Genomic DNA, 12691 nt, shown 5'->3' on the forward strand with positions numbered 1-12691 from the left:
TAAAATAAAGACTAAAATGCTCGACTTATAGTCGACTAAAACTAGACTAAATAAAAATGGGATGATGTCGACTAAATGTGATAAAAACTAACAAGCGATGCTGAAACTGGACTAAAACTGAAACTAAATTTAAAAATGGCTGGTAAAATTAACACTAGTACAGATGTACAATCAATGTGCCATCAATGAACCATACAGTCCCGCCCCTAAAATCACGCCATTGGTTGAACCAATTTTCCTATGTTGGTCCAGTAAAGCAGTTTGAACATATATAGCTGCGCTCACGGCACGTCATAATAACAGTAATTACGAGATTTTTTTTGTGTTATATTTTAAGTGTGAATACATTTTTAAAGGTGAAACTAATGTGTACGTTCATACAGAAACACTTAATGCGTTTTATTTAACTTATAAGTTTCGAAAACTTACGTTCGTGAAAGGTTGAAGACCTGCTGCGGGTCACCGCTATCTATCTTGTAGGTGATCGGATCCAGCTCACGGTCTGTAGCCTGTGGAAATACAGCAAACCACACTCAGTTTACTCTGGTTGTTCAGACAAGTGCTGGTAGGTGAATCATAAAATCAATGAAACACAAAATCAATTGCAACACACTTATTCACAACCCGCTTAAGTGTGAAGGCCAAGTCTGTTTGAAGGGCATAATGAACAAGCAGAATTGGTGACTTTTAAAAACACGTATAAATGTATAACCCAAGACCTTTGCTAGACTTTCCAGGATACCTGTTGATAGTTATTATGCTATTTTCTAAGTCTGACAGCTTCACCTGTCTGTGCACTTGTCAAAAAACGTAAATTAATGTAATTATAAATCAATCATCTTAAAGTGCCCCTATTTTTCGAATAGTCCCTTTTCATGCAGTGTGTATAGCTGTCTGTCACTTCCGTGACCTGGATGCATATAATGTTTGTACGCAGTAGATCAATCACAACAGACTGGGTCATCTGACCAATCAGAGCACAGTAGGCTCATGGAAAGGAGGAATTTAAAGACTGAATATTCTTTTTTTTTTTTTTTTTTTTTTTTGTTAACCTTGGATGCATATTAACCTGTTGTATGAGACCTCCTAAACCAAATTAGGAATCTTTAAAATAGCATAATCGGGGCACTTTAATTTCCTTAAATAAAATGTAATTATCTTAATTTTAAACCAAAGATTATGGTATTGATATGAAAAAAGTGTGGCCATGTTCAGAATGGCTTACTGAACTCTAGTATGCACATTTTCTGCATGCATAGAAAACCCAGAAGATCTACTACATTTATCAAAATGTGCAGTATACAAAAGGGCATACTGCGTGGGATTATGCATCCCACAATGCAGTGTGCTCAACTTGACCTTCCATTTCCAGCATATCTGCCAACATCTTTTTTGGGGGCTCATACTGTAATTTGATTGGACTTAAACATTTAAGACCATCATCTAACTCATCTATAAACTCATTACTGGTTAACAATTTTCATAAATCTTTTATAGACAATGTGAACACAAATATATATATATATATATATATATATATATATATATATATATATATAAATTGTGTGTGTGTGTATATATATATATATATATATATATTAGTGCTGTCAAACGATTCAAATATTTAATCACGATTAATCGTATTAATGTCATGGTTAACTCGCGATTAATCGCAATTAATCACACATTTTTATCTATTCTAAATGTCTCTTGATTTCTTTTTGTGCCATTATTTTTTCTCATTTTAATGCTCTTATCAATGTGGAAAAGTGGATCGGCTTGCTTTGTGCAAATGTTTTTAATTGACAACAACATTGCCATACTGTGTTCAAATTCCAACGCATTCTCATCCTTTAACATCATATAGAACGCTAGTGACAAAACGGCGCTATACTACGCACATGGCACCCGTTATCGTTAATATAACACGTGCTGTGAGGGCTAAGTTTAGGTGTGGAGTAGGGTGTGTGTGTCATATTTACGCTAAAGGATTTATAACGTCTTGGGTTCGCGTGTTATATTAACGATAAAGGGAGCCATGTGCGTAGTATAGCGCCGTTTTTGCATATAGCGTTCTATATGACGTTAAAGGATGAGAACGGGCTGCAAATTCACACTAGAATTCTCACTTGGAGCAAATTATCTCTCACACAGTGTAACACTGTCTATCAATAAAAGAGTGAAAGAAATACTGACGAGGTCCTGATATTGACGAGGGGCGGAGAATTCGCATCAGCTGTTTGTGTGTGTGTGTGAGTGTGTGTGTGTGACCATCATCAAGTGGTGTTTCAGACTGGACGTGCTGTGATGATGATAGCTCAGTTCACAAAGACAAAACACACAGACCACTTGGTCTTGTCAATGGAACCATTTGGCTTTCCATTCAGAATCTTAGTAGTAGTAGTAGTAGTATACTTTATTATCCTCGAGAGGAAATTTGCTTTGGACTACAATGGTTGCTGCATGTGCATAGAAATATACAATATACAAGTATAAAAAAGAGAAAAGACAGTTAATTTTTAAAAATTTAAAATGAATAAGATAGACTGTTATTCAACATACGTACAGACATGGGAACAAAAGAATTTTTATACTGGTTCAGTTTGCACAGTGGTACTCTATATCTTCTACCGGAGGGGAGCAATTCATAGTGATAGTGCAAAAAGTGAGTTTGGTCCTCCACGATTTTCTGCACCTGTTTTAACGTGCTATTCTCAAATAACTGTTGGAGATTCAAAGATTCCTCATGTCCAACTATTTTAAGTGCTGTCAGCACCAGATGTGCCAGTTTGGATTTTAGCTGTATAGATAGGTTCCCAAACCATACTGTAACACCATACTTAACAATACTCACTAAAACAGCTTTGTAGAACAGCATCATGATTTTCTTATTCACCCCATAAAAACGTAATCTACGTAAAAAATATAGTCTCTGGTGTAGCCGGGTGCAAACCCATTCCGTGTGGGTTTTCCAAGTCTATATAAACACCCAAATACTTGTAAGTCTGCGTTTGGGTGATGTTTTGGTTATGTATGACCACTTGATGATGGTCCCCAATACCTTTTGGATCGAATATGATCTCCTCTGTTTTCTTTATATTTATTATTAGATCATTTTTATCACACCACTGAACAAATTTCAATGACTTATTTCAGGCAGGTATACATCTCCAATATTATCGTCTACATCAAGAAGACTTAAGATGGCTGTGTCGTCTGAATATTTAAAAATATAGTTTTTTGAATGCTTACTTGAACATTCATTTGTAAATAAAGTAAAAACAATTGGAGAACTGACACAGCCTTGTGGAACACCTGTGCTAATCTTTCTTTGTTCTGAAAGACAATTGTTTACTTTAACACACTGAGTTCTATCTGTTAAGAAAGATGAGTACCACTTTATGATAGCTGGGTTTACACTCAGCTGCTCCATCTTTGAAATTAACAAGGGCGTTTGAATGGTGTTAAAAGCCGAACTAAAATCGATAAAAAGCAAACGAGCATAGGCTTTGTTATTCTCTAAATGCTTCAGAATTAAGTGCATAATGCTAATAATAGCATCCTCAGTTCCCCTTCCCCTGCCTGTAGGCAAACTGTAAAGGATCTAGGTTGTTAGCAACCTCTGCTTTTAACATTGACACAATACACTTTTCAAAGCATTTCATAATCACAGACGTTAACGCGATCGGTCTACAATCATTATTTACTACGGGCCTGGCTATCTTCGGAGCGGGTACGATTACAGCCCTTTTCCAGAGGCTAGGAACAGTACCAGTGTCCAGAGATTGTTGAAATATAGGGAGCCATACTGGAGTCAGTTCATCAGCAAAGTTTTTTTAAGATGTAGGCTGAGATTCCATCCGGACCTGCCGATTTGTTAGGACTAATGTGTTTAAAGTAATAGTTGATCTGATTAGCATCAATCAGCAACTTTTCTTTAAAAACACCAGAAGTCCCTAAATCGCTAAGGCTGTTTGCAGGAGTTTGGCTGCACTTCTCAAATCTTAGATAAAAATTATTTAGATCATTAGCTTTCTGTAGATCATCTGAAGTAGATACATATTTCTGTGAAGACTGCATATTTGTTATAGATTTCATAGAGTCCCATAGCTGTTTAGGGTTAGACATATTTAGCTTGTTCTCCAAAAGTTCTTTTTGTTTATTCCTGGCCTCCCTCAGTAGACCATTCAATTCCTTCTGTACTAATCTTACCGCAAGGCGATCTTTGTTGCGAAAGGCTAGTTTCTTTTTATTAATACAGTTTTTAATTTCCTTAGTTATGTAGGGCTTATTGTTTGCATAAATGATCACCTCCTTTTTAGGTACTACATTATCCGTACAAAATTTAATATAATCTGTCGTTACCATTGTGGTCTCATCAATATCATCACTATGAAAAACTTCCCAATCAGTACACAAAAAACAACCTTTCAGGGATTCAACAGTGTCATTCGACCATACATTAACGCTCTTAACCACAGGTTTGTGTCTTTTCAACAGAGTCTTATATGTTGGGATTAGGTACACGATGTTGTGGTCAGAGTTAGACAGAGGAGGAAAAGATCTGGAAGTATATGCTTATTTTATGTTCCCGTAGCATTTGTCTAAGATCCTATTAAGTCTTGTATTGTCTTTAACATACTGTTCATACCCAGAGAGGGCAGACTCCATTTTACAATGATTAAAGTCGCAGAGAATGAAGACAGGAGCTCCAGGTGTATGTTGAAGTTGAACTTGAATACAGTCTTTTATAATGCTCACGGCATTTGCTGCTTTGCCCGACGGAGGGACGTACACAACACAGATCAAAATGTTCCCAAACTCTCTGGGTAGGTAAAAGGGTCTCAAACTTAAACATAAGAGTTCAATGTCCGGATTACATACCGTGGATTAAACTGTCGTATGACTACACCAGCGGTCATTTACAAACACACAGATGCCACCGCCTTTGCTCTTCCCCGAGGTGACGGATCTATCCGCCCGAATATGAGAGAAACCTTGTACCTCTATCAGCGAGCTGGGCATCTCAGGGCGAAGCCAAGTTTCCGTGAGCACCAGAAGACCTGCGTCCCGGAACTCAAAGCATGCTTTAGCTTTGATGCGTAGTTCTTCTATCTTTTGTTGTAATGATCTAACGTTGCTCAGGATTATTGCAGGTAACGGCGGTCTGCAACCAAGTCGTCGAAAACGCTGCCTGACACCACCTCTTTGACCTCTTTTCCGCCGGCGTGTGCTTTCCGCTCTCCTAACTTTCAGACAATCCGGAAGGTCCACAGGCAGATTGTACTCAAATGAACGGTATAGGAGCAGATCCTCTCTCGTGTATGTTAGTGTTTGATCGTTGCTACACCTGCACGTCGCCGTGTGCGAGTAACAGACTGAAACCAGATGCGCGATAAACAAACCGATAAAAAGCCTTATACATGTCGCCATGACGACGACTTACTTTAGAAATTAACTGAACTTGAATATTAAAAATCAAGCGTCTAATCCTCTCAAAACTTAAGAAATGCCAGCAACAGCATGAGTCCGTGTCGCCAGCCGTGCAGCGCCACCGGAAGTGGATCCCATCCACTTCCGGTGGATCGCCACCGGAAGTGGATGCCTTATTGGCATCCATTTCGGCGTCTCACGCTCGTCATCCACTCAAAACGTAACGTTAACCTACTATTTGGCCGGCTCGCAAGCCCAATCAAGTGTGTGCGGTATGGCTGTTGTTTGTTTACGTTCTAGGTAGATCCGCTTGCGCTTTGGTCGACGAAGCAACAAAATGTCCTCGCACGGCGCAAGCCATTGAAACGAGCGGGTTTCATAGCGCAGCACGCACATGCCACGTCCTGTTGAAAAAGGACGTGAAAGAAAAATCTACAGTTTGCTAGGCCAAAAAGACCGCTAATCACGCGATAAAAAAAATGCCATTAAATTGGGCCATTAAATAATTAAATCATTATTAATGCCATTAAAATGGGTTTGGCGTTATTTTTTTTTTATTTTTTTTGCCCTTAATAACGCATTTAACTAACAGCCCTAATGTGTATATATATATATATATATATATATATATATATTATTTATTTTTTATTTTTTAGCTGTGTATAGCTACTATATGGACCTGCTGAATTGATTTCATTTAATCTGTATCTGGCGAATGGCACAGCATGTGAGCACTTCATACAACAAATTCTCAGTATTATGGGACAGCTTACAAATGTTATTATCGGCTAAAACTGTCACAGCAAACATTTGTCTCCCACTGCGCTCCTTTCAAAGGCTTTGAATAAAACAAGAGATTTAAACAATAAGACTAACCATGTTGAGCTATATAACAGTGATCATTTTTCTGTCGATAAACTTATCCAAACAGTTTCTCACCTGACTAAAAACACACAAAATATATGAAAGCGTTTTTTGGTGTTTCCATGGTTTCTATAGAAGTGAAAATCGAGGGTATGGCGGATATGACGTCATTGACCGGTGAATGTTATTAATATCCATGATATTTCCAGTTCTAGAATCATATAATATTTACACATTATGCAAGACATATTTAAAAAATGGGCAGTTTTTAGTGGATAGGCTACTGTGCAGTATGCAGTAAACAGTACAGACATTTTTTTTTTTTTTTTCATTCCAAGTAAAGTCTGTGTATGTACCTGTAGGTTTACCAGTATGGCTCCTATTCTCATGGCCTCACTGATCTCTAGGTTGTAGGTCTGTAGGGGAAATCGTGGGGGACTCTGATTGTTGGGCGGGAGAACCTCTATGTAGACTGTAGTTATGGAGCTCCTGCATGCACATAAAGGAAGAGTAACAAAGAAATTAAAAAACCAAAGACACAAGCAAACAATGAAAGATCAAACAAAGATCATATCTGACCTCCTCTCTGAGTCCGGAGCATTGTCTGACGCTCTAACGGTCAGTGCGTATGAACGGCCGACAGTCAGGGTGACCCCTGGTGCTAACGTGATCCGTCCAGTGCGGTTGCTGATGATGAAATGCCCCTGATCTCCAGCCAGGATGGTGTATGTGATGAGACCGTTTAAACCAGCGTCCGCATCCTGAGCCGTCGGCTGACAAAACACAGGCATCAGAATTTTAAGCCAAGGTATTTTAATTTCCACTGTTCTTCATTGTTTGTCACACTCAGTCTGGTGTTATTATTTCAAACATGCTAATGTACTCAGATTTTAATATTTTTGAGGGTTTTAATACTTTTGCATCAATTCTCTGTGTTTAAATATTCAATAAAAAGATTTAGTAAATAGAGCTTATAATAGTTTGTATGGAAGTTTGTTTGAAAAAAGGTTGTGGCTTTTTTTCTCGCAATTCTGACACAATTGCGAGTTTGAGGCAGAATTGTGAAATATAAATATTACCTTTTGTGAAATATTGAATATTGGTATTACATTTTTTTTTTTTGAAATTACAATATTTTATTATAATATTTTTTTTAAATATTACATTTTTATTTTATTTTTTTTATTTAGTGACGGAAACAAGCTTCCATAGGTTTGTACAAGTAAATTGATAAAATAAAAAAAAATGTAAAAAAAATTATAATCTATTACCATATACCTTTCAATGGCATTCATATTCCTCTTTTTCACACACACACACACACACATTTTTTTTCTTCTTAATATCAATGTATCTGTCACGGTGCGGGTTCAGGCAGAAGGACAGGCTGAGTCCAAAATCACAAAGAACATAGATTTATTAAATAAATACTGGCAGGAAGACGGGATTCACCAAGCAACATTAAACATTGACCGACAATCACTGAATGCAACAGAGGGAACTAAATACAGGGAGGAATCGAACATAACGATGTGAAGACAGGTGATACTGATGAACAAGACGAGGAACAGGTGGCTGATGAGGGGGTGAGTTCAGGAGTGGAGACAAGAGGATCCTGGGAAGTGTAGTGCTGATGACAAGACAGGACGGTGCAGACGAAGACTGTGACAGAACTCCCCCCTCCCGGGAGGCGTGACCTCACGCCGCATAACAGAGGAAGGAGGGGGGACGAACTGGGGGCTGGGCGGGGCGTGGCCAGGGCGGAGCAGGCTGAGGGCGTGGCCAGGGCGGAGCAGGCTGAGGGCGTGGCCAGGGCGGAGCAGGCTGAGGGCGTGGCCAGGGCGGAGCAGGCTGAGGGCGTGGCCAGGGTGGAGCAGGCTGAGGGCGTCCCCAGGGTGGAGCAGGCTGAGGGCGTCCCCAGGGCAAAGCAGGCTGAGGGCGAGACCAGGGCGGAGCAGGCTGAGGGCGAGACCAGGGCGGAGCCGATGGAGGGCGAGACCAGGGCGGAGCAGATAGAGGGTGAGACCAGGGCGGAGCAGCTGGAGGGAGGACCCCTGGTGGAGCCGATGGTAGTGGGGCTAACAACACCAGGGGGCCGACTGACAGGGGCGGAGCGGATGGGAGAGGAGACCAGGGTGCAGCTGAGGGACAGACGACAATGGGAGCTGAGGAGGAACCGAGGGACCATGGTGACACCGTAGGCTCTGGGGACAGAAGTGACGACAGGGGTACAGAGGGACACGGTGAGGTCAGAGGGCGTGAGGGCTGACGGGTGACTGGAGGGAGTGAGGAGTCCAACTGAACCGAAGGGGTGACAAAACGGGGCGGAGCCAAAGTAAGGAAGTCCATAGGTGAGGGGAGGATGACGAGGGAGTGCAGGGAATTCGGAGGGACGAGGGAGCCTGGCCGAGCTGGTGGACTGTGGGACCATGGAGGAGCTGAGGGAGGTAGCAGCCACGGGGGAGCCGATGGGACCGGGGGCCGAGGAAGTGTCTCAGAGGAGGAGGTGTGAGGCGAAGACCGGGGATACACGGACCAGGCTGGTTTCGGGGAGCTGAAGGGCAGGAGAGCAGAGGGAGGACGGATGAGAGGAGGCGGGAGAGGGAGGCTGGGTGGGATCCCGGTCTCTGGTTGGACGGTCTCTGGCCGGACGGTCTGGACGGTCTCTGGCCGGACGGTCTGGACGGTCTCTGGCGCTGGCTGGACGGTCTCTGGCGCTGGCTGGACGGTCCCTGGCGCTGGCTGGACGGTCCCTGGCGCTGGCTGGACGGTCCCTGGCGCTGGCTGGACGGTCCCTGGCGCTGGCTGGACGGTCCCTGGCGCTGGCTGGACGGTCTCTGGCGCTGGCTGGACGGTCTCTGGCGCTGGCTGGACGGTCTCTGGCGCTGGCTGGACGGTCTCTGGCGCTGGCTGGACGGTCACTGGGGCAGGCTGGACGGTCTCTGGCGCTGGCTGGACGGTCTCTGGAGAGCTGGACGGAACCAGCAGTGAAGAGCATACAGTCTCTGGAGAGCTGGACGGAACCAGCAGTGAAGAGCATACAGTCTCTGGAGAGCTGGACGGAACCAGCAGCGAAGAGCATACAGTCTCTGGAGGGCTGGACGGAACCAGCAGCGAAGAGCATACAGTCTCTGGAGGGCTGGACGGAACCAGCAGCGAAGAGCATACAGTCTCTGGAGGGCTGGACGGAACCAGCAGTGAAGAGCATACAGTCTCTGGAGGGCTGGACGGAACCAGCAGTGAAGAGCATACAGACTCTGGAGGGCTGGACGGAACCAGCAGTGAAGAGCATACAGACTCTGGAGGGCTGGACGGAACCAGCAGTGAAGAGCATACAGTCTCTGGAGAGCTGGACGGAACCAGCAGTGAAGAGCATACAGTCTCTGGAGAGCTGGACGGAACCAGCAGTGAAGAGCATACAGACTCTGGAGGGCTGGACGGAACCAGCAGTGAAGAACATACAGTCTCTGGAGAGCTGGACGGAACCAGCAGAGTGGAGAGCTCGAGCTTGGGAGTGGTGCTGGTGACTTTCTCCACGGTGAATGGAGACCCACAGCACACCAGCACCCACTCCACACAGGCGGCGAAATCATCGGGACCGTTCCCTGGGAGGCGTGCCCGGGACCGCTCGCTGAGGCTGGCGATGTAAAACTCACTCAGCGAGTGGTCAGAATAGTGAGTCAGGCACGCCAACTCCAGAAAGTCCCGTGTATGGGATTCCAGGGAACGGTCCTCCTGATCCAGGCAAAGAAGAGCCACTGCAGGAATGTCCATCTTTTTTTTTCCTTTTGGGGTCGGTCAATCTGTCACGGTGCGGGTTCAGGCAGAAGGACAGGCTGAGTCCAAAATCACGAAGAACATAGATTTATTAAATAAATACTGGCAGGAAGACAGGATTCACCAAGCAACATTAAACATTGACCGACAATCACTGAATGCAACAGAGGGAACTAAATACAGGGAGGAATCAAACATAACGATGTGAAGACAGGTGATACTGATGAACAAGACGAGGAACAGGTGGCTGATGAGGGGGTGAGTTCAGGAGTGGAGACAAGAGGATCCTGGGAAGTGTAGTGCTGATGACAAGACAGGACGGTGCAGACGAAGACTGTGACAGTATCAAGGTTTGAAAATTCATATCCATTTATTCATTTATTTATTTGAAACAATTTCAGGCATATGATTATTTTAATTCAATGTGTTTCATTAATTCAGATCATGAATTGTGTCTGAGTGTACTTTATTGAATGCCATGGTATTGCCAAGGTTTAATCCAATCCAATCCAATCCACCTTATTCATGAAGCCCCTTAAAAACAACACTGTTGACCACAGTGCTGAACACTGTCTATAAATAAACAATAAAATACAACAGAGGCACAACAAAAGAAATAATTAAAAAAATACAACAGTAATACAAAACAGAAAGTCAATCCTCAAACTTAATTAAAAAGCCAAAGAGAATAAATTAGTTTTAAAATGGGATTTAAAAACAGAAAGAGACTCAGTCAATTTGATGTGCAAAGGCAGATCATTCCAGCTTTTTGGAGCTGCCACAGCAAACGCACGTCCATCTCTAGGCTTAAGGTCAAAAAGCCATGGTAGTACAACAGTGCAAGGCCAAAAGCCTGGTACTTTTTTCTTGGTTGATACCATGGCGTATTCTCATTATATTAACGGATGAGGTGTTATGCCACATTCCAGGCAAACTGTAACCCGTGTTTTTCCAACATTATACCCTGGAACTGCAGTCAAACCCATGACTTCCCACCCATGAACTTGAACTAGATCAATGTACTCCCAGTTACGAGCTCAGACGTCACATAGCCCGCAAAACAAAAACATAAAAAAACAACAATGGTTTGTTTATATCTAGCTACCACAATTCCTTGCGCTCATGTAGTTTGGCGTGACTGGCCTGGGACGCTACAAAGTCATGAGTCGTGGTTTGAAGTCGTGATTTGAGTGCTCAAAACCTGACTGGAACGCAGCATTAGTTCTACTTGCTGATCTTTTTCTTTCTTTAAACTCTACACTCATTACTTCAAATCAACCATAACACGAAATCCATCCATCCATCCTTATTAAAATGCAGATTAGACTTTCAGTATTAATAAGGTTTAAAAGCATGATTATTCAGGATACATTCTCAAACACAAAGGTCCAGATCAAAGGCAAAACACGTTTGATTAGTTTCAAAGACACGCATTTAGATGTAAACATATAATTCTGAACGTTATCATCTTTAAAAGCACCAGGGCAATAAATAGGTAATTAATCTTAATAATTAATTCAACGCCCTGCTAATAAGAAAGCGCCACCTCCATTCAAGGCTCTCATTATTGAGAAAACTCTCCAGATGCACTGATCCGTACCAACGTGCCTTTAGCTGCTTGGAGTGCTGAGGTAAGGAAAAAAGATAACACACACACACAATCCAGGGCAGCAAATATGGCTTATAAAACACATCCAAGTGGCCCGGGTGACCTAGCTGTGACCTGTGACCTCATTTCAGGAGGATCCAGGCAGCTTGTTATTTAAAGAGAAACGAAGCCTTTTTGTGTCTCTGATTTCCCTTTGAATTGTGACCCAGCCGTGACGGAATGAGACAAACACAGGCGGAACATGAGCAGAGTGCAAAAATAAAGCGGAGAGAATCGTTACTGAGAGAGAAAGTGAATATGCCATAGCCTGAGGGACAAAGATGCAAACATTACATTCACTTTATATCAGTTTGTACCACTTTTTGTCAGCCCACTATGTCTACACAAGCCACTTTCACTATGCTGATGAATGCAGTTGTCATTTGTCTTTTGAGAGTTTAATCCTGATCTATACACACAGTTTGGTTATTTACTGGAGTGTCATCTGTGTTTTACAACCAAATACACAACTTGAATATTGTAGATACAACAGGATTAATCAGCATAGCATAGTGTGCTCATACTAAACAGTTGAACTGAACTTCAATGCACTGATGTACTGATGCATTCGCCTCTCACAAACTGTGGTAAAAAAAAAAAGGGACAGGCGGACAGGTCATCAGAACAAATCAGTGCTTGGGAAGTTACTCTGAAACTTAAAAATTTAAGGGGATTTAATTATAGAAAAGCTACTTTAAAAAAAGCTTGGCTGAAGCTAAAATATATATATATTTAGCTAGAAACACATTCCCCAGGTCTTTAGTGACCCAGGACATCATTCACCACCCTCCTCCTCATTCATTCTTCATTTTCCTCAGTTAATTCGAGAACAAATTTATAAAAGAATGTCTGTTTTCCCTTTCAATTTTGTAAAAAATAGTCAGTAGTGACTTGAGGTGCTGTTACACACCTCAAGTATTTTTTTCTACACAACAATAACTGATAGGGGTGGAACGGTACACAGAAGTC

At 42.4% G+C, this 12691-nt stretch overlaps 1 protein-coding gene across 2 annotated transcripts in view; it reads right to left on the bottom strand.

Annotated features, from left to right (window-relative positions):
• The window catches only part of pcdh15a (protocadherin-related 15a), a 409861-nt gene that overhangs the window by 150415 nt on the left and 246755 nt on the right, over positions 1–12691 (bottom strand). For both annotated transcript variants that reach the window (XM_089117218.1, XM_089117217.1), the window contains 3 exons: positions 6877–7070; positions 6654–6786; positions 430–509 (listed from right to left, as the gene is read on the bottom strand). In XM_089117218.1, the coding sequence (XP_088973344.1) occupies positions 430–509; positions 6654–6786; positions 6877–7070 (407 nt within the window). The remainder of the gene's footprint in view (positions 1–429; positions 510–6653; positions 6787–6876; positions 7071–12691) is intronic.

Source organism: Pimephales promelas, chromosome 11 (assembly GCF_988280905.1).
Source record: "Pimephales promelas chromosome 11, fPimPro1.hap1.1, whole genome shotgun sequence".
Lineage (NCBI taxonomy): Eukaryota > Metazoa > Chordata > Actinopteri > Cypriniformes > Leuciscidae > Pimephales > Pimephales promelas.